The sequence below is a fragment of the Mytilus trossulus genome, unplaced genomic scaffold (genome assembly GCF_036588685.1).
Source record: "Mytilus trossulus isolate FHL-02 unplaced genomic scaffold, PNRI_Mtr1.1.1.hap1 h1tg000138l__unscaffolded, whole genome shotgun sequence".
Taxonomy (NCBI): Eukaryota; Metazoa; Mollusca; class Bivalvia; order Mytilida; family Mytilidae; genus Mytilus; species Mytilus trossulus.
This window is the reverse complement of record NW_026963302.1, coordinates 2,991,340-3,017,961: the sequence shown is the minus strand read 5'-3', so window position 1 is coordinate 3,017,961 and position 26,622 is coordinate 2,991,340. Positions and strand designations below refer to the sequence as shown.

Sequence of the window (26,622 nt, the reverse complement as noted above, 5' to 3'; positions counted from 1 at the left end):
GGTCAAGGTTTTCCTAATCAGGTTTTTCCTAGTCAGCCCTTTCCAGGTTTCTGGCCTTATTGTGGACCAACACCAGTTATTGTTCCACAGAGTACTACTCCTAATCTGTCAGTTCCTGCTCCTCCTGTAGCAGTGTCTAGTAGGAGTAGTAGTATATCTGTACCTGCTGCTCTGCCTACCTCTTCTGTTGGGCATCAGTCTAATCAGGTAGCTAACTCTGGCCCCTCCTTAGATGGGTTCAAGAGTATTTTGGATGATTTTCGTCAATCTATTTCTTCGGAATTGACTTCCTTCTCCAATCGCCTGTGTACACTAGAGAACAATGCCAATAAGTCAAGTTCTCCAGTGATTTCACTCCGTCCAGATCATGACATTGAAAGTGATCAGGAAGACAGTGATGAGGAACGTTTTTCAGTCGCCCCAGGCAGCCAAGAAGAAGGGTTTACTTCGGATGAAGATGACAACTCAGTTCAGGTTTCTCAGATTGTTTTGCAACCTTCTGTTCCTGTGTCTTTAGCTTCATCTGTAATTGGTCAGTCTTCTACCAATTCTGGTAAAGAACCAGAGACTGAAGATGCTCCTTCCTCCTTGAAGGATCTCAGAGATTCTGTCTATACTATCATGAGAGATGTCAACAAGGTGCCTTTTCAGTCACCTCCCAGACCCAAGAAACTAACCTCCACCTTTGAGGCTTCATGTGGTCTGTCTGTAGATGATAATAAATCTCATAGTAGTTTTCCACAGTCTAATCATATGTCCAACTCTTTACAGATCATTAATGATGGGATTGTGTCTAATGAGTCCCAATTTTCCCAGATTAGTGGTTTCGGTCTGGCCTCATTCTCTGAGCAGTTCCGCTCGAAGGATTATGAAATTTTTGACTCTACTTTGGGTAAACTAGTACCCAAATGTGACAAAGTATTATCATCTACTATTTCTTCTAAACCCACCGATGGACTGCGTCTTACTCAGTCTGTTTGGTCTAAAACAGAGAATCTTCTTAGAATGTTCTAGGCACTGCTGAACATTTCTTATCAGCAGTTGCCCCAGTTCTCAAAGACTCTTCTCTTCCACCAGAGGTCAAACCTTTCCTATTACAGGTAGACAAGGCTTTGGGTGCCTCACAATTGCTGATTATGGGTTCCATCGCCAACTGCACCTTATCCAAAAGATCTGAAATTTTGGAGAAGGCAAAGGTGTCAGATAATCTTTAGGATGCTCTAATCAAGTCTCCTTTGGATGAGAATATATTTGGGTTACCACTTGATGAGGTACAGAAACACCTCAATCAAACTCCAGTTCCAGTGAAGGTAAATGTATCTGTTTCGGGAATTAATTCTAAACGAGGTAGTTATTCTTCTGCTGGAGGCTCATCTTATAATTCTCAGGAGAAGAGGAGAAAAATCAATAATGATGGAGGTAATAAACCTAAGAAATCTTCAATCCCTAGGTCTAAACCTAACAGTTTTAAGAGAGGTGGCAAGAGGGCCAACCCCTCTTCCTAGGAAGTTGCCCCCTCGTACGTTACTGTCAGAACCCAATCCAGAGATGTACTACAAAACTCCTCTTTCTCAATTACCAGTAGGGGGGAGGTTAACTCATTTTCTAAAAAAATGGATAAGTATTACCTCAGATTGTTGGGTTCTGTCAGTAATTCGAGGGGGATTGACTCTTCAATTCAAAAAACAACCACCTCTTTCACCTGTTCCTATCCCACTGTCCAATACTCAAGATCCACAGAAATTTCTTCTTCTGTCAACAGAAGTAGAGACTCTTTTGACAAAGAGGGCAGTGGAGGAAGTCCCTGTATCTTCAATAGATCCAGGTTTCTATTCTCGTCTCTTCCTTGTATCGAAGAAAGACCGGAGGAATGAGACCAGTCATCGATTTGTCTATCCTCAACTTTTATATGATTATTCCCCATTTCAAAATGGAGACCAATCGTTCAATAAGAGCTTCTATTCTTCCAGGTATGTGGACAACATCCCTGGACCTGACGGACGCTTATTTTCAGGTTCCAGTTTGCCATTCATACCGCAAATTCCTTCGGTTTGTTTGGAACAAAAGGGTTTACCAGTTCAGGGCTCTCCCTTTTGGTCTGTCAACTAGCGTTCACCAAAATTATGCAGGTAGCAATTGCTCACCTTCATTCACAGGCTATTCAGATTCATTCTTACCTGGACGACTCACTGATCAAGGAACTTTCTCCCGAGAAACTCTATCTCAATACAGATGTAGTCATCAGATTGCTGCTCTCTCTGGGGTTTCTCATTTCTTGGAAAAAGTCGGACCTCATTCCGTCTCAGGACTTTATTTTCCTAGGCCAACATTACCTTACTCATCAGTGCATAGTTCGACCTCCTCAGGAAAAGTTTCAGAATCTTTGTTCAAAAATTCATCTGTTTCTATCTCAAAAAACAGTCACTGCTCGCCAGTTTTCACAACTGCTAGGTCTCTTGAATTCTCTAGCCGATGTTGTTCCACTTGGTCGCCTTCACATTCGACCTCTTCAATTTTATCTACATCAACATTGGCTCCCAGCTTCACAGAATTGGGAGTTTCCAGTTCCAATCATTCATCAGGAATTGTGTCCTCATTTGGTTTGGTGGACTTCTCAAGCAAACGTTTTGAGAGGCCAACTTCTGTCCTCTCCAGTTCCAAATCAGACTCTGTTCACAGATGCCTCCAACCTCGGTTGGGGAGCTTATCTGGAAGGTCTTTCAGTGTCAGGAGTGTGGACTCCAGATCTTTTGAAGTAACACATCAACATACTAGAAATGAAGGCAGTGCTTCTTGCCCTGTCTCATTTTCAGTCCCTACTGCAGAACAAATCTCTGGTTCTAGCAACGGACAACACCACTGTGGTGGCTTATTTGCGAAACCAAGGGGGAACTCATTGTTACGAGCTGTATCTTTTAGCAAGAGAAATCCTTCTTCTTTGCAATCAACTTCATCTATTGATTGTAGTTCGTCATGTCCCAGGGAAACTCAATGTGTTAGCAGATGCTCTGTCAAGAACACTTACTCCAGTCAATACAGAGTGGGAACTTCTACTATCAGTATTTCAGGCAATAACCCTTCAGTGGGGGTCTCCCCATGTAGACCTGTTTGCAACAAGCCTCAATTACAAAATTCAAGTGTTCATGTCTCCTGTACCAGATCCGAAAGCTTACGCAGTGGACTGCATGAGTGTTCCTTGGGACAGGATGTTCGTTTACGCTTTCCCACCGTTCAGATTTCTGTCACAAGTTCTTCGGAAGATCTCAGCAGAGCAAGGGTTGATCATTCTTATTGCTCCAGCTTGGCCCAAACAAGCCTGGTTTCCAGATCTTCTTCATCTATCCTGTGCTCGTCCACTGGTGCTACCAGTACGACACAATCTTTTGTCCCAGTTCAAGGGCAAGATACTTCATCCCAATCCAGAGAAGCTACATCTGTTCGCGTGGCTTCTCTCAGGGATAGCTTCAAGGAGAGAGGTTTTTCTGAATGCGCAGCCAGACATCTCTCCAGGGCAGTCAGAGATTCCACTAACATCGTCTATGATGCCAAGTGGACTATCTTCAGTAGTTGGTGTAGTGGGAAGGAAATTGATCCTTTCCAAATTTCTGTACAACAACTAGCAGACTTTCTGATCCACCTTTTTGAAGAGAAAGGATTATCTCCCTCTACTATTAAAGGCTATAGATCAGCTATTTCTAGGACGATTCAACTGTCTGGAGGTCCAGACTTTGGTAATGATGAATTCATTTCTCTTTTAGTTAAGAATTTCACTCTTGAACGCCCTAGACAGAGAGTTTTAATCCCGTCTTGGAATTTGAGTCTTGTTTTATCAGCTTTAAAAAAAACATCCCTTTGAACCTGCGGAAAAGGTTGACATCAAGTTTTTGTCGTATAAGTGTTGTTTCCTTCTTGCCTTGGCTTCTGGTAGAAGAAGAAGTGAAATTCATGCTTTTTCCACTGCTGATTACTGCCTTCGTTTTAATAGGGATAAGTCATCTGTTACCCTATTAACGGATCCAGTTTTTTTAGCCAAAAATCAAATTCCTGGTAGAGGTTCAGAACCGATAGTGATTCCAGCCCTTCCTGTTGATTCAAGTTCTAAAGTACTCTGTCCTATCCGAGTCTTACTTTTGTATCTTCAGAGAACTCAAAGTCGCCGCACCTCCTTAAATTCCAGGTTATTTATTCCTATTAACAAAGGAAAACAAGATTTGTCTGTAAAAACCATTTCATCTTGGATCTGTAAAACTATTCAATTAGCTTACAGTTTTTCTAATGAAGAACTTCTGAATAGTATGCATATTAAAGCCCATGATGTTAGAGCTATTTCTACCTCCTGGGCCCTGTTTAATAATGCTTCTTTAGAGGAAGTCTTATCTGCAGGATTCTGGAGAACTGAAAATTCTTTCATTTCTCATTATCTGCAGTCTTTAGCTACTCAAGCTCAGAGTTTGTACTCCTTAGGACCTTTAGTTTCCGCACAAAGAGTTGTCTTTCCTCCTGCATCTTCTGGTTCAGGGGATTCAGCTTTGTGTTAGATTCTATATTTCACTCAGAATTTATGATGGTAACGTATTTATTGACATAAAATTGTACATTTTTAAAGTAAAATGAGATTTTATTAAATAAATACTTACCATTATAAATAAAAGGTCCCTCCCAACCTCCCCTTCATCCCCTGTTTTTTCCTATGGCTTCATGCTTACGTTGGGAAATTAAATGGATGATATAAAGGCATGGTTATACGGGCACTGGTCATCCCTCTTCTCATTGGATGATATTTTTATTTGGGGTTTTCCGCCTGTCAGACTTGCGCAGATGGATGCACTCAGAATTTATGATGGTAAATATTTATTTAATAAAATCTCATTTTACTTTAAAAATGTACAAATTCGTCTGAAATATGCTTGTAGCCGCCGGACTAATTGTTCCCCTGGTTGATTCACATCATAAAATAAAGCGAAAAAAGTTTTATGATTTTTTTTATTCTTATTCCTTTTTGGGGTTTGAGAGGTAGTCCCGGGGGTAGTTAGCCCTGGTCCCAGATTTCTTTTTTCATATTTATCATGAACGATTTTAGGTACACTTAAGTTCGTTGTTTTAAAATGCCACATACAAAAGTTGCCTTAATGTAGGTAAAGTTCATTATACCTGTACTGGGAACATCAAATAATTTCCAGTTTCAATGGTTATTGAAAGTACTTGTGAAATCATAGTTTTATTTTATTACTAGTATACGTAGTTATCAAAGGTACTAGGCTTATAATTAAGTACGCCAGATGCGCGTTTCGTCTTCATAAGTCTATCAGTGACGTGCAGATAAAATAAGTTATAAAGCCAAACAAATAAAAAGTGGAAGGGCATTGCGGATCTTAAATTCCGAAAAAAGACTGTGCCAAATACGGCTATACCCTCGTTTTAAGAAAGTGGAAGTAAACTGTTTTACCTCTCTTTGACCATCTGTCTATCTGTCAGTCCGTAAGTTCATCCGTCAGTCCATATATACTTCCATTCGTTAGTCAATCTGTTGGTTCATACGTCCATTCGTCAGTATGTCCGTCCGTCAGTCCCATGAATTGTTTTCGTGGTATCTTTCTTATGAACTAAATTTAGGATTTTTGAAATTTGGTTTCAAGGTTAAATGAGTCAGCTTCACCGTGTGATGCGCTTTTAGATGCATCACTCAACAAAAACGTGTTCCCATTTCAAAAAGTTTACAGAGTTATTTAATGGTAAACAAAATCAACTTAAACAAAACTTTATGAGTGAACAATCAGCATAGCAAACCCTTCAAAAAAGACAGAAGCCTATTTAACTAGAATTCAAACTTTGTACTACAATGTAAATGGTTTACATTTATGTATTAAACAAAGAAATAAACCCTTAAATACATCTTAGTAATAATCTTAACTGAGAAAGTCGGCTATTGATGATTATTATATCATGGTTTTAGAGAAGTAGCACGATATCTACTGTCAATGGTGAAGAGATTGTTGAACAATTCCAAAAGCCCATGTTGGTTGTATTGTATCCCACTTCTGCATTTTCTGCAAGAAGGAATTTTTCCATATCAAGAAGTTCCTGAAGCTATCAATCACAGAGATGTTATTCCAAGATGGTGGGGAATAGATAATTTCAGCAGCGAACTAGACGTTTACAAGTCAAAATCCGACTTTGAAAGGTAAAACTTATATATTTAATTTTTGTGATTCGTTTAATAAAGTTGAGAGTAGAAACGGGGATTATGTAAAAGAGACAACAACGCGAACAAAGAGAAGAAATCTTCCTTTTATATTCGGTTTGTTTACTTAGTTGACTTAGAAAAAAATATTGTTCCTGGACAAATGAATGCCCGGACCACCTGAAATCATCCGCAGTCTGTTTTAGGGTTTGTGTTGCTCAGTCATTAGTTTTCAATATTTTGTTTCTTTTTTTTTGGGCCACGGCATTGCCCATTAGTTATCGACACATTAGCTGGAATATCCCTTTGGTCTATTTATTTATATTTCATCATTATTTGCTTTACCATGGAAACATATCGAAAATCAATAATGAACTGCAAACAGTTCCATCTTTTGCTTGTAGGTAATTCATGGTACTATTAATTACCACAATAAGCATTTGATTGAACTCAAAATTTGCTCTTTTATAATATACAAAATTTATATTTTACCAAATTACCGTATATATCTCAAAATAAAGTTGTGATTAAAACGACCTTCCCCAAATTAGTTACTGAAAACATCTTTTATAAAAACAGAACAATATTTTAACTAAATAGCACAGTAAGGTTAAGAAATGTATGTTCTATACATTAAGTGCTGATAATATTTTTTTATCAATTCTAAAGTAAAGTTTGTGGTTGATGAATTTCAAATGCAGTGGTACTTTAATGAAATTATTATTTGCAGTCCCTCAGATTTGGTGCAAATTCTCCATCCATATTTTGAAATGGACTTTTTATTGCCAAGGACATTTGTAGCGTCACTGAGTTTTAAGCAATTTGTTGCCCTAGACACCAAGCATATTCCACCAGATATAATGCTCGCCGCGTTTTATTATTTTGTGAAAGTGAAGAAACTGTACCGAGATGAAAGTTGGATATATGTAAGTATTGAAATTGATGAAATGATTCTACAAGAAGATATTAAACTCAAACCTTCATTTGGCAGTCACTGATTTATGAATAAGGAGGTCAATCACAATTGATTTAAAACATACGGAAACGTCGAAGTATAAGGATGTGTAACATCGCTTCCTTATAGTACGAAGTTTTCGTATCTTAAGTCTATTGTCATTGACATCTTTTTTTTATAGATCAGAGACTGCATAAACATTATAATGTTGTTCTTGTGACTAATTAAAATTAATAGGATATATGAACTTTAAGTTCGGAAACCTTATAAAAAGTTATCAAAGGTACGAGGATTATAATTTAATACGCCAGACGCGCGTTTCGTCTACATAAGACTCATCAGTGACGGTCAGATAAAAAAAGTTATAAAGCCAAACCAGCACAAAGTTAAAGAGCACTGAGGACCCAAAATTCCCCAAAGTTGTGCCAAATACGGCCAAGTCAATTATAAGTTCTGCTTGTCCGTTCGACTGAACATCTGACCTCGATTTCAGTTAGGTTAACTTTTCGTGGTCTTACTAATAAAGTGATTATAATGATTTTTGTTTATGGTGCACATGTTATTTTTGCAGGATTTATCTTAACTTGACCTTATTCTGATTGTTCATTGATCATAATATATAATACCAGAATTAATTGTAAGTGCTAAGAAGTATTTGTCAAAAGTATAAAAAAAATCTGAAAAGAAAATTCAAGTCGGAATGTCTTTAATCAAATAGCAAAATATAAAGTCAAAACACATCAAACGTATGGAACACAACTGTCATATTCCTGACTTGGTATATCCAGATAAAACGCGTCGGAATCATGAAAGTTATTATGTGTTATTTGTATCGTATATATAGTTATCAAAGGTACCAGGATTATAATTTAATACGCCAGACGCGCGTTTCGTCTACATAAGACTCATCAGTGACGCTCAGATCAAAACAGTTAAAATGCAAAACAAATACAAAGTTGAAGAGCATTGTATATGCCTTTTATCTCTATTGAGCTAGATTATTCATATTTGAACATTTGAATATAATAAGACTGCAGGGTATCTTGTATACTTTGCAGTGTTTGCAAGAAGTACTCGGCAAAGTAACATCGCAATTGTGTATGTTGGAATCCAGCAGGTAAGCGGTATATGTGTCAATATTATTATACCACTATATCATATTCATTCTGTCATACTAAGTATAACATTAGAAAGCAACACTGGTTTACAAAACAGCCTCGCTATTCTTGGTACATAATGATCGTATTGGAAACTACATATTAATGAACAAAATACAAATCATATTATTTAAATGGTAGAACATACTTTTATTTATACTGATAATGTGGTACAATCGCAAATATTGTAACATGTAAAGGCTATTTTTTTATTAAGCTGATAAGTATCCTTAACAGGGATGGGCACTATTACTGACAAATGTAATCGATTAATAATCGATTACATGCAGGTATTTGTGCAATCGATTAATAATCGATTACTCAGATTTTTTTATGTAATCGATTACAATCGAATACTTTATCTAAAGTAATTACATTACTTTTCGATTACTGTCAATTACATGCTTAACATTTAAAAAAAAATAAAGTAAGTTAAACACAATTGTGTAGATCAACATTCGTATAGTGGAAATATAGAGCTTTTCCAAAAAAAAAAGCATTTAAAGCATTGTTTCCAAATTTTAAATTGACAGTTGTTATCCATATGGAATATCTTACTGAGGATCAGAGTTATTAAAAAAATCTTGAAATTTTGACTTTCCTTAATATGAATTACAGATGACATCACATTCCATCAGTCACTTTTATTTATGTATATGTTTAAGGTTTTTTCAATAATTTTGCTTTCATACTGACTAAATTTTGCTTTTTTGTTTTTATTCATTAAAAGCAGGTATATTTTAACATAATTATTTACAATGTTGGAAGTTTTCTCTGAAGAAAATATAAAAAAGTGGAATTATTAATTAGTTCAGCTAATTTTAAAGATCAAAATTTATAATTATAATGACAGGCTTGATTTAATTCCTTTGTTGGATAACCACTCTAATTATAGGTTATGCAACTGCTAATGGAGTACAATTTATAACCTGGGGCAAAATAATGTACATCTCCTTCTTAATTAAACAAACAATAAAATTGAAATAAAATTGATAGTGATTAGAAGACTTTGACCATTTAATTAGTAAAGACAAGAAGTTTGTTAAGATTTGTTTTATTCTCTGATATTATAAACAGTATATATTTATAGTGTCAAAGAGAGATACATGTATCTTTTTCTGAAAAGAATTTCAATGCTTAGGCATTGGTTCTTTGTTAAAAGGATTGTGTGTACTTTCTTATTTTTTTATATACATGTATATCATAACATTATAAGAAATCAACTGTTTATCTATTCCAAGCTTAAATCTTATTGAAAATTATGCTGTTATGAATTTTATAATTATTACAAACAAGTTTACTATTATCGAAGTACAGAACCTAACTTTTTCTTATTTAATATAAAAGGTGCTGACTTTTTGACAAGAACTTGAATCCATTTATTTATTATTTTAGATATAAAGTGAATTATGGTAGGGGATCTCATTGTCAGAATGCAGCTTGAGACAATAGATAGAAATATAAAAGCAGTTGGTTGTTGTTGTTATTGGTTTTGGAAGGCGGCTTACTTATGTAGTAATTGCGCCTTAAATTCATATAACATAATTCAAAATATTATGTATATATACTTTCAGTCTTTAATTTTTTTTAGTATTACGTTTTGGCGAATAAAAGCAGTTGATAAACTCTTAAGTCATACCAGGACTTCCAAGTGATGAATACATACATGTTTCATTTAAAATAGGCTATATTTCATCAAACTATTTTACTAAAGTAATCGAAATGTAATCGAAAGTAATCGATGATTACATCATGATTTTTTCAGTAATCGATTACAGATTACTGTCGATTACTGGATAAAATGTAATCGATTACAATCGATTACGATTACAGATTACGATTACCCCATCCCTGATCCTTAATAAGATTTTGAAAACAAATGAATTGGGATCTTGCTGTGTTCGACCTTGTTCTTAATTGAAACGAAATAATATCTTTATTCTACGAAATAAGGATGTTATTTAACCAAAATATTAAACGTTTTTATCCTGCATAACTTTTTTTTCATTTGATATTTTAGTTTAACTATCGATGTGCTGGAAGTTTTTAGAAGAAGCTACCGGATCGCTGCAGATGTATTAGAGGAATGCTTTCAACTGAAAACTTCCACCAGAGAGCAACGTGTTAAATTTTCTTTGTGCGCCATGAAGACATTCCTGCATTCTGTTCACTTCTTTGATCAATGCTTAAGCTTGCAAAAGGAAAAAAAGAAAACTAATGAACATTACAGTCTTCTTCAGACCTTCGAAAAAAAATTGGTTGACCTTTTGTTATTCAACTTGTTTTTTAAAACAAAAGATTGCCTAATGGTAATTGTTGATAAATTTTATTTACTCTAGTGCCTCGGAAGTAATTTGACAAGCTTTATGTTCAAAAGAGACATAAAATCATTGCAACATTCGCGTGAGGTCAACTTTTCTTTAGAGCGTTTCAATCTTGAATTCTGTATTATATCTAAATAAGACAGCATACTATTAAACGATCTTTAAAAAAACAAATCGAGGCAACAGTAGATAACTGATGTACAAATCTCATAAATCTGCCAATGATACAAATCCTGGAAAAAACAAAAAAGGTGCTAACTACTGATCTGTGATCATAATCGAGGACTAGCAGCGCTCTGAAAGCACAAATTGATGTGTTTTTTTTTTTATCGAGGACTAGTAGCCCTTTTAACGCAAAAATTGATGGGTTTTTTTAAGGATTTTTAAATCTGATAATTCATTCTCACACGATTAGATTCAAGCAAATATTTGTTTTCTGATGTATTTCTATATTTATAGCCTATTTTTAATAACATGTTATTTTTAATTCGCTTTACAGCTTTGGAACGACGCTTTCAGTACAGAAATCCCGGCAGGAAACGTAAAAGATAGCTATATCAATTTTTTGCATACAAGTTTAGAAATTCATTTGGAAAATACGGTAACTACAGTAAACGATTATATTCATGATAATTTTTTGTTTAAATATAGGTTGTCTTTTTTAAACTGTTACAAACAGCTGTCAGTTATACTGTTTTAGAAACCTTATCTATATAATGGTTCGTCTACAAATAAATAAATGAACACATATTAAAAAAGGTTTAATAAATAAATCAGGTGACCAAAACAAAACAAAAAGACGTAGTTACAAAGGAACCAATAATTCAGATGTATATTGCACATTTATCGCGATTGGGCTCATATATATGTTAAAATGGTGAATAATTTTATGAAGAATTTCATTAACTTAAAAGGATGAGGATAACTTAAAATTAGTGCTTTTTCATACTTTTTGTTACTTATGAATTGATAAGACAAGTGTGATCTTGAAGAAAAATCACACACAAATAATACAAATTATGTTCGTCCATACATTGCAGCATTTTTATCTGGAAAATTTGATAGCATATTCTTGTACATTTTTAGCTCACCTGGCCCGAAGGGCCAAGTGAGCTTTTCCCATCACTTGGCGTCCGGCGTCCGTCGTCGTCCGTCGTCTGTCGTCCGTTGTCTGTCGTCATCCTGCGTCCGTCGTCGTTAACTTTTACAAAAATCTTCTCCTCTGAAACTACCTGACCAAATTTTACCAAACTTGGCCAAAATCATCATTGGGGTATCCAGTTTGAAAAATGTGTCCGGTGACTCGATCAACTAACCAAGATGGCCGCCATGGCTAAAAATAGAACATAGGGGTAACATGCGGTTTTTGGCTTATAACTCAAAAACCAAAGCATTTAGAGCAGATCTGACTGGGGTTAAATTGTTCATCAGGGTAAGATCTATCTGCCCTAAAATTTTCAGATGAATCCGCGAACCCATTGTTGGGTTGCTGCCCCTGAATTGGTATTTTTATAGAAATTTAACTGTTTTCGGTTATTATCTTGAATATTATTATAGAAAGAGATAAACTGTAAACAGCAATAATGTTCAGCAAAGTAAGATTTACAAATAAGTCAACATGACCGAAATGGTCAGTTGACCTTTTTAGGAGTTATTGTCCTTTATAGTCAATTTTTAACCATTTTTCGTAAATCTTAGTAATCTTTTACAAAAATCTTCTCTGTAACTACTGGGATAAAGTAATCCAAACTTAACCAAAATCATTTTTGGGGTATCTAGTTAAAAAAATGTTTCGGTGACCCGGTCATCTAACCAAGATGGCTACCATGGCTAAAAATAGAACACAGGGGTAAAATGCGGTTTTTGGCTTCTAACTCAAAAACCAAAGAATTTAGAGATAATCTGACATGGATACAATTGTTTATCAGGTCAAAATCTATCTGCCCTTAAATTTTCTGTTGAATCGTAGAACCCGTTGTTGGGTTGCTGTCCCTGAATTGGTAATTTTAAGGAAATTTTGCTGTTTTTGGTTATTATCTTGAATACTATTATAGATAGAGACAACCTGTAAACAGCAATAATGTTCAGCAAAGTAAGATTTACAAATAAGTCAACATGACTGAAATGGTCAATTGACCCCCTAAGGAGTTATTGTCCTTTATAGTCAATTTCTAACAATTTTCATAAAATTTGTGAATTTTTACTTACATTTCCCACTGAAAATACTGGGCCAAGTTCATTATAGATAGAGATAATTGTAAGCAGCAAAAAATGTTCGGTAAAGTAATATGTACAAACACATCACCATCACCAAAACACAATTTTGTCATGAATCCATAGATCTGCTTCTTTTGTTTAATATTCATATACCAAGGTGAGCGACACTGGCTCTTTAGAACCTCTAGTTTATTTTATACGAATTCGTTGATTTCTTTTCCTAGTGTATAGCTATTGATCTAACTTAGTTTTCTTATGTAGGTGGATGAATTCCAGCTGAAGTCTATCTTGGATGTTTTCTGTGAGAGATTATACGATTTCGGTTATATTCTCCAAGAAATTCTGACAAAAAGTGCACTCAAAGTAAGTATAGTAATTTGTAAATCTTTAACTTTAGTTGTGAAGCTTGAAAAAAACCCAACAACTTTATTGTACATATTATTAAATAAATCATAAAAAACAAAGATGGTAACCCCGCTACAAGCATAAATAAAGTATCACTTATATTGAGATATTGAGATAAGACGTGGCACGGTACTTGTCTATCCCAAATTCATGAATTTGGTTTTCATGTTTTATTTGTTATTCTCGTGGTGTTTTGTCTGATGCTTGGTCCGTTTCTGTGTTGTGTCGTTGTTCTCTTATATTTAATGCGTTTCGCTCGGTTTTGGTTTGTTACCCCGATTTTGTTTTTTGTCCATGGATTTATGAGTTTTGAACAGCGGTATACTACTGTTGCCTTTATTTATATTGGATTTAAAAAGCAGTGATCGTTTGGATTATTTAAAATAGCTGTGTCTGAAAGCAACTATTGATGGTCTTGTCAAAATAGTTAAACATTTTGTCACTGCCGTAAAGATATTGGCGGATTTAGTGTTGTCCAGTCTACAGTTTTCTTTTTTTTTATTTTGTATTTTGTTTTCTGTTGTTTTTGTATTCGTCTTTGACGTGTTTTTTTTTGGCAAGACACTTTTCTAGTTCTAGGTTGAACAGCTGTAGGTGGAGTTCTGATTACAAACAATGTACTTTTAATTTATGTCAAAAAAGGGAAAGCTAATCAAACCTTGTCCATTGCATGCTTAATTTCTTTTTAAAAAATCTTTAAATTCTGTCGAATGTGAAAAAAAAAAAAAAAAAAAAAAAAAGTTTACAAAATAGAAGACAAAGTTACCAAGGAGATACTTTAGGTCATAATTCGAGAATAGAAAAAAAACAACCAAAAACTAAAAACACTGCCCACAAACCCTATAATAATTTTTTAGGGTAAGCAGATCATGTCGCACCATTGGCACAGAACGTGTTGTTTACAGTTTGTACAAATTCAGTGGAAGAAAACTACTTTTAAAAAAAAAGTAAAATAACAAAAACGCTAATCTCCTCCACAGAACAAAATTCAAAACAGAATTTTTTTTTACCAAATGGCAAAATCAAAAGCTTAAACACACCAAAACAATGAATAAGAACTGTTATTTTCCCGACTCAGAACAGGTATTTTCTCAGTACAAAAAGGTGGATTAAACCTAGTTTCATATTTAGCTATACCTCTCACTTTATGTGTTGAATAAAAACTACCAATACCTTGACAACAATGTGTGAGTAAAACTTATAGAAATTATTGATAGAAAGATCAAGATTAGAAGTACAACAGTATATAAATAACGCATAGCTGAGAGGGTGATAGAGCAGATTGTTACCCCTAGAAAACATTGCCAACCGTGGCTATGGGGTATCAATCTGCTGTATCTCCCTGAATGTCCTATTGATATACTCTTTTACAAATTAATTTGATTTCAAAAGTATTTTCAATAAAGTCATGTACATAACAACGAAACGGCTATTAGATAAAAACAACAAGAGTTAAGCAAGATGTTGTTTTTTTTATTTTTTATTTTATTTTGACAGTCAAATAATAAAATCTGAGTCAAATTGTTAGCAAAGGTACCAGGATTATAATTTAGTATGCCAGACGCGCGTTTCGTCTACATAAGACTCATCAGTGACGCTTAAATCAAAAATATTTATAAACCCAAACAAGTACAAAGTTGAAGAGCATTGAGGATCCAAAATTCCAAAAAGTTGTGCCAAATACGGCTAAGGTAATCTATGCCTGGGATAAGAAAATCCTTAGTTTTTCATACACTTCGAAGTTTTGTATACTGGAAATTTATAAAAATGACCACATTATTGATTTTCATGTCAACACCAAAGTGTTGACTACAGGGCTAGTGATTCCCTCGCGGACGAAACGTCCACCAGCAGTGGCATCGACCCAGTGGTGTAAATAGTCATCAAAGGTACCAAAGAAACATTGCTAATCAATTAATCATTTGCAAATGAATAATCGATATCTTTGAATACGTATTCAGGTGACATTCAATCTAACCCAATAGCTAACGATTCGTTACCTATGTATAAATCGTAGGCAGCCAAATACGGCTAAGGTAATCTATGCCTGGGATAAGAAAATCCTTAGTTTTTCATACACTTCAAAGTTTTGTATACTGGAAATTTATAAAAATGACCACATTATTGATATTCATGTCAACACCGAGGTAACGTCAAAACGTAACACTTTAGCATTGTATTCAATGACTTGATGTTAGGTCAATTCATTGTCCTTTAAACTATCGATTATTGGTTTAGACGAGAGGGTAACAATCAAACAAATTGTCACCCTCTCAGCCATGTGATAGAGTAAATTTACACCCTCGTATTAGCCAATCAAAATATGACATTTTAACGTGAAGTAAAATAATATCAATTGTGTTATAATGTTAATCACGATAAAACAAACAAATATGTTAACAAAGAAAACAAAAAGTTATATAGCCAAATCACATCATTAAAAAAACCAAAGACAAAAATTGCATACCACACATATACAATGGGGGATGTATAAGTGTCAACGTATATTTGTTAAACGTCCAAGCTTTGTACCTGAAGGCGAATTTTAGGCGGTCAAACCATGAACCCTGCATGCCTAATTTAACCCTTTAAAAAATTCAAAAGTTCAACGACCTTTCATGTTCTGTAAATTCAGAAACTATTGCATACGTTTGTTTTCTTTATTGAAGCACAAACAGTATTGGGATATTAATTTTTGAGAATTGAAGACAATTTGATATTTGGATCAGATATCAGAATGCGAATTGTTTATAACGACGATACCCACACAGTCGCAATATTTGCATTGATTAATACCTTGCAATACATTTTGAATTGACAGTATAATTAAAGATTAAAAGAAAATTAGAATACCGACAATATACAAGCCTTTTGTTATGAATTATAACTCAACATCATATAATACTTCTAGCTGTATGGGGTGTTATCCAGCTAAACAATGTACCTTTTATCCCTTTTAAATATCTTTGTCATGAAAGTGTCGTAAATTTTATTCTAATATGACGTGCTTCGCTCACTTTATGAATAAACCCATGCTCTAAATTCAACATACACATGCGTTCATTGCCTGCTGCAGAAAATAATGAATTGATCAAATTGGCATGCATGTAATATATTTCATGAACTTAAAACACTGTCAATCTCTTAGATGATGCACATGTTGTTATTAATTCATTTATCATGACTGTAATGTGTTGCAATTCGAAATTGACATATTTGACCCAGGAACGACAACCGGTGTATTCTGGCTGTTCAAAACGCCTTCCTCTGAAAAAATCACAATGCCAGTAGTTTGTTTACAAACAAAAAAAAGCCTACACAAACACTACACTCAAACACATCGGACATCCAAATTACCTTAATTGCTTTACTCAGAATTGAAATAATTGATACAAGTTATACTTGAATTGTATTTTTAGCATGGGTATGCATTATATTCGTAATTATTTTTGCCCGAGCGATTAAAAAAAAAATTTCAAACAAATAGTTCGAGGAATATTTTAGTTGTTAAAATTATTTCAAAATTTTCGTAATTATATAAAAATATGTCTGCATGCTTAATGATTTTCTAAGGTTCTAATCATGAGTAATTTCACTGTTTTTCACTATTTCTGTTAACTGTATCAATGTTCCTCAAGAAACACAATGGGCTTACATTTTTAAATGGTTGTTACATCAGTTTAATAAAAGATAAGATAACAAAAATATCGAAACCCAAGGGAAATTTAAAACGGTAAGTCCCTATCAAATCGCAAAAAAATAAAGCTCTAACACACCAGGCATTTTCCCATGTCGAAAATGATGTGCAGCTTTCGAGCTAGCTCGTTATATACCAAATTTGAATTTTATAATAACAAGGGGATTAACAATTGTGGTTTTTGTCCAATGTTAGGTGACGTGTGATCTTCTGTTTAGGTCGAAATAAATGCTTTACATTGGCATTGTTTATTCAAAACATATATCAGTGTTTTTTTTTTTAAATTTCCACTTGTTTTCATGCATTTTGATGCTCAAAAGGGTCTGTTTATATCAGACTAGGTTTAAAATGATTAAAGTTGCATTATATTGACAATGATTTAGTTTGTTCAAGGTTGACAACTCATCAAAGATATCCTCTTGTGTTATGCATTTGATGATTAAAATGCTCTCTACATACCAAGCTATCTTTATAATGATTCTGTGGCATTATGTTGACTGACAAGATTTGTGCAATAAACTCATCACTGATACAATGATTGAATTTGCATACGCCACACGATTGTTTCGTCTATAAAAAAAACTCGCAAAAGAACAAATAAAGTACAAATTTCAAATTTCTGTAAAAAAAAGATTATCAAAATCTCTCAACTACGAGTTTATTTTTTAATATTTCAAGCATTTTTTTTTATGGAACCCTTATTTTGTTTTGACCAGACTTCAAACATGAAATAGAGGCAATCTTTAATGCTAATGTCCCAATGTGTATGCATGTAATTAATTAGTCTAACGAACACCACTTTTAGAAGTTCAAAATAGTTAAGAAGTAATTATATGACTTGCATAGAAAAATTCAAGTATATATGACAATGCCTTAATTCATTCAGTAAATTTGGATGTCTGGTCATTGCTTAAATTTTAATTGATTAAGCAGATATTTAGGTTTTCCCGGAGAGTCACTACCCAGCGGGTAGTGTTTCGTTAATTCTAACAAACTGCTTTTTTACAAATAAAACCATATTGATAAAACTAACGTTCCAATTCTTTGAGGTAAAAAATAAAACGAACACATTAATGTTGTTTTTATGTCAATTTTGGTTATACAGCTATTAACGTTTATACATATCTATAAGTCTATTGTTTTTAAATGACCAGTAGTTTTGAAGTGTTCGTTCCTTGTAAAGATTAATCCAGAAATACGCTTCGGACACATGGCATTGATGAAGTTTTATCTGTTTTGATGGATAAATAAAAATGCGCCGTCCAGTAAAAATGCCCAATTCAGAATAACCATGCTTGTTTGTCTGAAGGTAATGTAAAACAAGTTACCTCTCAAAAGGTCGACGTCGGAAATTTAAATAAAAAGTTAAGTTTATGCATTTTTATACTACAATCCTCATATAACATATATTCTAATTTAAGTATATCACAGACCACCATTATGTGTTTTGTTTTCTACACAACAATTTGCATCAATAAATCTTCAAGTAATGGTATAGATCAGAGGGAAACCTTTAGAAATTGGTTTGAAAAAGTAACCTGTGCTTCGTGATTGACAATACATTAATTAATTCAGGGGATGACAAGTGTTCGTCGTATCCAGGATATCCTGCACTTTAGTTGGCATGCAGACAAATTCAAATTTAAGGATTGTGAAGATACACCGTATTTGTCGTTATAACTTTTTTTTCAGTTCTATGTTCCGTAAAACTTTATAAGAGACAAATATTTTTTATTTGTGATGGTAACCGGTATATCGAGAGGATATCGCGAGTTAAGAGCTTTGTTTATTGTATAGATAATATTCTGTTGTTGTAGACGATTAATTTATTCTCTTGCAAAACTAAAAGGACTGTTGTTTTTCTTCTTAATGTATTGTATTGTATTTTGATCATTGCAATATCGAACGGATGTCAAGTTGGTTCAATATTCAACATTCAACATTCAACATTCAATTTTTTTTTTTTTTTTTTTTTTTTTTTTTTTTTTTTCTCGTATCCATTTTCAACATTCAACATTCGATTTCAACATTCAACATTCGATTTCAATATTCAACATTCAACATTCAAATTTTTTTTTTTTTTTTTTTTTTTTTTTTTTTCTCATATCCATTTTCAACATTCAACATTCAACATTCGATTTCAATATTCAACATTCAACATTCAAATTTTTTTTTTTTTTTTTTTTTTTCTCATATCCATTTTCAACATTCAACATTCGATTTTAACATTCAACATTCGATTTCAATATTCAACATTCAACATTCAACATTCAAATTTTTTTTTTTTTTTTTTTTTTTTTTTTCTTACCCATTTTCAACATTCAACATTCGATATCAACATTCAACATTCGATTTCAATATTCAACATTCAACATTCAAATTTTTTTTTTTTTTTCTCATATCCATTTTCAACATTCGATTTCAACATTCAACATTCGATTTCAATATTCAACATTCAACATTCAAACTTTTTTTTTCTTTTTTTTTTCTTGTATCCATTTTCAAACATTCAACATTCGATTTCAACATTCAACATTCGATTTCAATATTCAACATTCAACATTCAACCTTCAAATTTTTTTTTTTTTTTTTCTCATATCCATTTTCAACATTCGATTTCAACATTCAACATTCGATTTCAATATTCAACATTCAACATTCAAACTTTTTTTTTCTTTTTTTTTTCTTGTATCCATTTTCAAACATTCAACATTCGATTTCAACATTCAACATTCGATTTCAATATTCAACATTCAACATTCAACCTTCAAATTTTTTTATTTTTTTTTTTTTTTTTTTTTTTTCTTATCCATTTTCAACATTCAACATTCGATTTCAACATTCAACATTCGATTTCAGTATTCAACATTCAACATTAATTTTTTTTTTTTTTTTTTTTTTTTTCTCATATCCATTTTCAACATTCAACATTCGATTTCAACATTCAACATTCGATTTTAATATTCAACATTCAACATTTAATTTTTTTTTTTTTTTTTTTTTTTTTTTTTTTTTTTTTTTTTCTCGTATCCATTTTCAACATTCAACATCCGATTTCAACATTCAACTTTAAACATTTAATTTCAAAATTCAACATTCCACATTCAACATTCAATTTTTTTTTTTTTTCCCTCGTTTCCATTTTCATTATTCAACATTCGTTTTCAACATTCGATTTTCAACTTTCAACATTCAACATTCGTTTTCAACATTCAACATTCGTTTTCAATATTCAACATTCGTTTTCAACATTCAACATTCGTTTTCAACATTCAACATTCGTTTTCAACATTCAACATTCGTTTTCAACATTCGATTTTCAACTTTTAACATTCGATTTCAACATTCAACATTCGTTTTCAACATTCAACATTCGTTTTCAACATTCAACATTCGTTTTCAACATTCGATTTTCAACTTTCAACATTCGATTTCAACCTTCAACATTCGATTTCAACATTCAACATTCGTTTTCAACATTCGATTTTCAACTTTCAACATTCGATTTCAACATTCAACATTTGTATTCAACATTCAACATTCGTTTTCAACATTCGATTTTCAACTTTCAACATTCGATTTTAACATTCAACATTCGTTTTCAACATTTAACATTCGTTTTCAACATTCGATTCTCAACTTTCAATATTCGAGTTCAACATTCAACATTCGTTTTCAACATTCAACATTCGTTTTCAACATTCGATTTTCAACTTTCAACATTCGATTCTCAACTTTCAACATTAGATTTCAACATTCAACATTCGATTTCAACATTCGATTCTCAACTTTCAACATTCGATTTCAACATTCAACATTCGATTTCAACATTCAACATTCGTTTTCAACATACGATTTTCAACTTTCAACATTCGTTTTTTACATCTCAACATTCAACATTCGTTTTCAACATTCGATTCTCAATTTCAACATTCAACATTCGATTTCAACATTCAACATTCGTTTTCAACATACGATTTTCGACTTTCAACATTCGTTTTCAACATTCAACATTCGTTTTCAACATTCGATTTTCAACTTTCAACATTCGATTTCATCATTCAACATTCGTTTTCAACGTTCAACATTCGTTTTCAACATTCGATTTTCAACTTTCAACATTCGATTTCAACCTTCAACATTCGATTTCAACATTCAACATTCGTTTTCAACATTCAACATTCGTTTTCAACATTCGATTTTCAACTTTCAACATTCGATTTCAACATTCAACATTCGATTTCAACATTCAACATTCGTTTTCAACATTCAACATTCGTTTTCAACATTCGATTTTCAACTTTCAACATTCGATTTCAACATTCAACATTCGATTTCGACATTCAACATTCGTTTTCAACATTCAACATTCGTTTTCAACATTCGATTTTCAACTTTCAACATTCGATTTCAACATTCAACATTCGATTTCGACATTCAACATTCGTTTTCAACATTCAACATTCGTTTTCAACGTTCGATTTTCAACTTTCAGCATTCGATTTCAACATTCAACATTCGTTTTCAACATTCAACATTTGTTTTCAACATTCGATTTTCAACTTTCAACATTCGATTTTCAACATTCAACATTCGTTTTCAACATTCAACATTCGTTTTCAAACATTCGATTTTCAACTTTCAACATTCGATTTCAACATTCAACATTCGATTTCAACATTCAACATTCGTTTTCAACATACGATTTTCAACTTTCAACATTCGTTTTCAACAATCAACATTCGTTTTCAACATTCGACATTTGTTTTCAACATTCGATTTTCAACATTCAACATTCGATTTTCAACATTCAACATTCGTTTTCAACATTCAACATTCGTTTTCAACATTCGATTTTCAACTTTCAACATTCGATTTCAACATTCAACATTCGATTTCAACATTCAAAATTCGTTTTCAACATTCGATTTTCAACTTTCAACATTCGATTTCAACATTCAACATTCGTTTTCAACATTCAACATTCGTTTTCAACATTCGATTTTCATTATTCAACATTCGATTTTCAACATTCAACATTCGTTTTCAACATTCGACATTCGTTTTCAACATTCAACATTCCTTTTCAACATTCGATTTTCAACTTTCAACATTCGATTTCAACATTCAACATTTGATTTCAACATTCGTTTTCAACATACGATTTTCAACTTTCAACATTCGTTTTAAACATTCGATTTTCAACATTCAACATTTGAATTTCAACATTCAACATTCGTTTTCAACATTCCACATTCGTTTTCAACATTCAACATTCGTTTTCAACATTCGATTTTCAACTTTCAACATTCGATTTCAACCTTCAACATTCGATATCAACATTCAACATTCGTTTTCATTATTCAACATTCGTTTTCAACATTCAATATTTGTGTTGAACATTCGATTCTCAACTTTCAACACTCGAGTTCAACATTCAACATTCGTTTTCAACATTCAACATTCGTTTTCAACATTCAACATTCGTTTTCAACATTAAATTTTCAGCTTTCAACATTCGATTTTAAACATTCAATATTCGTTTTCAACATTCATATTCAACATTCGATTTTCACCTTTCAACATTCGTTTTCAACATTCAACATTCGATTATCAAAAACATAAAACAAAAAACGTTTTCATTGTTCGTTTTTGGTTTCTCGAAAACAAAAATGAAAAACCAGTTTTTTCGTTGTTCTTTTTTTTCTTTTTTTAAACCTTAAAGGGTAACGAAAGTGTTTTCAATTTTTGTTTTTCACTTCACTAAAACCAATTGAATATGAAACTTAATTTAGAAGAGCATGATATTCTCCCAATGTAGGGCAATGTAAACACTCCAGATTATGTCACATGATGTAGACGCAATAAACCGCCTGACTTCTGAATTCAAATACGGTGATAAAGTAATCAAAGACTTTCAAATTACCTTGTTTATACCTTTGATAAATCATAAATTATCATTTTTTGAATATTAAACGAATCACAAATTTAAATTGTACAATATAATATTACGATACATAAAGATGGTACAAATAAATAGATTTGTTACAACATGACACTTATAAGGGAGGTAATTATTTTTTAAAACTGACAAGAAAACTAGCCTGGTCGTTAAAGTATACATGCACAGCGGTTGTCAGATCAAGTGTCTTTAACAATCTGGAATCGGGAGCGTTAACTTTACTTTTAAGTTTAGAAAGGTCGATCTAAGATTATTAGAATTGATGACCAACGTCCATCTGCCAGTATTTCCAGTACCGTGAACATCGAGGACGATAATGTGTTTTGCTTGATAGATTGATTAAAAAACAAATTTCAAACCTGGACAAGCATTCAATTATTTTGGAATTCGGAGCCTATAGGGTTTTTGTTTTGCTTGTTTGTGAAGGCTATATATATGGTGACCTGAACTAGAGGGCGTTGCTGGGGAATTATGTAATTGAGAATAGTTGACAAAAAATATAAATAAAAGAGACAATGGACCAAGAAATAAATTAAAAAAAGCTAGAATAATGGTGTTAAAATAAAAAGAGAAGAGAACAATTGTCAAAAAGTATAGAGAATATAGAAAAATGGCCTAAAATATCAAAGAATACAGAAATTAAGAACCCTTAATCCAGACCATCATACTAGTTGCCTTAATCAATGTAAGTTTGTCTCTGGGAGATTTGTATTGGTTATCATACCATTTCTCTTTATTTCGATGTCTATTAATTAAGATACGAGCTTTCATTATTTGCCAACATATTACATATCACATTATAACAAACAAACAATTTTTTTTTTTGCAAACTACCATAAATTTGCGGGTAATTGTTTTTCATAAAACCACATTGGAGGCCACTTTTTTTTCAAGTGGACTTCAGCTAACCACCCTACCCTACCATTACCGAAAATATGATCAAACACATTTCAACGGCCATACTTTTGTCAGCACAATGTGTAAATCGAATGAAAATCGAATGAAAAAAAATCAAGGTTGCAAAAATTGTCCGCACTATGCTTGACAACAGAGGTTTACAGTAGAACAAATCCAGGGTGTTGTTCTGCTTAGTTTTTTTCTTCTAAAGTAGGTCTCAACTTGAGGTCGAATACCCAACCGGATAGTTAATAAAAGCAATTCTGCGGCAATACTTTTATCTGCACTAGGCGAAAACGTAAGCTAGAGATATAGGGCCTACTTGATCAGAATTAAAAATTTGGGTATACAATGTAGCTAGGATTATTTTTTTTAATCCAAAATATAATTTCCTTGTCCACCATACTTTGAATACAAAATATAAACCTTTGGTCTAGTCATAATTAAGCGAATCCACTAGTTCCGGGGTAGAATGTTTTGTAAAATCAGTTTTGTGTGGCCTAAAAAAGTTAAAAGCAAGAGTGCAACTTTCTTTTCTTCTAATGCAGAACATTATTACTGTTCATGAACTATTTTACAGGATGCCGAGAATATGGAATTTCCAAAAGCTTTGTATTTCACAGAATAGAGCAATTTGTCATCATTTAAAAATAATCATAACTATTTACGATTCTATAAACACACACAATTGTTGACTCTTTAAAATGTAAAGCGTGCTGCACGTTGTATAATACTAGTATATTGAAAGCGGTTTCTATTGCCTGTATATGACTAATGAACCATAAATGAAATTTTAAAAAAATCATTAAATGGTGTCTTTTTTTGAAGTACGTTTGAGTCTTATGCAAAATTTATGCTTATATATATTTGAAAGCTGGATGCTGCCGACGGGCTGCTTGAGCCTAATCTTACAAACTCCGCATTTTCATTACAGCCGATTGCATTGAATGTGATGACAAAGGTAATATCATTTGTTACCTTTCTTGTTAAACCGTGAAGTCATTTTTAGGTAAGGTATACTACCCTTGTGTGGAATAAGCCTAGTCCTACAGACAGTTTGATTGGTTATATGTCGAATCAGTCTACTCTTAATGGAGGGTAGTTTACCTAACCTAATATTGACTTCACCATACAGCTAGCAAGCAATTTAACCAAGAATACCACATTTGCCTACACACTCACTGAATCGGCTGTAAAGTCTTTAAACTACATGTTGCAACACCTTGCAAAATTATTGGGCTACAATAAATGTTTGGAAAATTAGGTCAATAGGCTTTCCCAAAGGGTTTTATGCAGAACATTTCCTGGAAATCTATAATGGTAGTTTGTAAAAACAATGTCGAATTCAGATGTCAAAGAAGTTACATACATTGAAAAAGGTTGAGTTTTTCTGGGTTTTTTTAATTTAATTCTAAGGCAAAAGTAAATGTAGAGTTTTATTGGTCAAATGATCAGGACTTTTGTTTGTAGTACAATGAGCAAATCAATCAATCAATCAATCAATCAATCAATCAATCAATCAATCAATCAATCAATCAATCAATCAATTATTCAATTAATACAATTGAGAATGAAAACACCATAAAATAACTAACAAAGGTCAGAGTCTCCTGACTTGAGACAGGCGCAAAAATTGAGGCGGGGTTAAACATACTTTGTGAGATCTAAATCCTCCTACTATACAACTATACAACTATACAACTATAGCTAGCCAATGTAGAATAAACAAACACACAGCAATTGCACAGAAACACTCAGTTTAAAAGAAATCCTAGTCCGATGTCGGAATAGGTACCAACAAAAAAACTACGCAAAATGAAACTGATTCATAAATTAAACTACTAGCAGTAACTGACATGCCAGCTGAAGACCCCAATTAAACCGATCAAAAGATTATATAGATATAAGAAGGTGTGTTATGAGTGCCAATGAGACAACTCTTCATCCAAGTCACAATTTGCAATATGGAATATGTGTGCTGTGTTTCTTTTTAGACCACTTTCGAGTTCATCCGTCACCGGCAAAAACTCGTCAATTATACACGCCTTTATGACGTCATTTACCAGATAGAGGGGCTCGCCTGTATCCCTGCACTATTTACGTTCATCAAGCGTCTTAGTGATCGTCTTTGTGCAGGATAAACTAGAAATAATGGTTGCTCTGTAGGTACTTACTGACATTTCCCTAATGACAGCAGTGTTGATTGTCAATTTTGAGAATTCAATTTGCCGAATAATTCGTACAATATAGAATTATAGTTTTCCAACCACTCGCTCAACATTGGAAGGAAGTGACGACGCCCCTAAACGCACAAATGACGATGATAAAGGCGCGTATAATTGACGAGTTTTTTCCGGTGACGGATGAACTCGAAAGTTGTCTATTGATCAGACTGTATACGTAACTTCATCAAAAGCTACCTTTATCAAAAAACTTTAACCTGAAGCGAAACAGACGGATGAACGGTAGAACGAACGGACGCACAGAACGAACAGCATAATTTAAAAGTCCATAAATAGAACGTAAAAAATGTGCTGAAATTGAATGAAGGTCTGGTAAATCTCAATGAGACCATAATCGGCATATCAAAATAAATTTCCCTTAGGTCACAAACAACATTTTTCACTTAAAGATATATTGCCACTACTTCTGCAATATAGTATAAATTAATAAATGTGTAAAAGAAAGTGTATGCATGCAATTAAAAAAAAATGGGGCAGCAAACTTAGCAGTCCTTTCAATACCAATCAAACGCTGTAAAAATATTTTCTCATTGGTATAAATAGTAATTTTGTTATCTGTAACTTAAAACCATATTAAATATTAT

General features: G+C 32.9%; 1 protein-coding gene across 1 annotated transcript in view; it reads left to right on the top strand.

The window, feature by feature from the left end:
- LOC134700433 (E3 ubiquitin-protein ligase rnf213-alpha-like) overlaps positions 1-24,423 on the top strand; it is a 42,058-nt gene extending 17,635 nt beyond the window's left edge. Inside the window, exons 6-11 of the mRNA XM_063561825.1 lie at positions 5,954-6,181; positions 6,912-7,107; positions 8,195-8,253; positions 10,314-10,602; positions 13,096-13,197; positions 24,376-24,423. Of these exons, the coding sequence (XP_063417895.1) occupies positions 5,954-6,181; positions 6,912-7,107; positions 8,195-8,253; positions 10,314-10,602; positions 13,096-13,197; positions 24,376-24,423 (922 nt within the window). The remainder of the gene's footprint in view (positions 1-5,953; positions 6,182-6,911; positions 7,108-8,194; positions 8,254-10,313; positions 10,603-13,095; positions 13,198-24,375) is intronic.
- Positions 24,424-26,622: the final 2,199 nt, after the last annotated feature.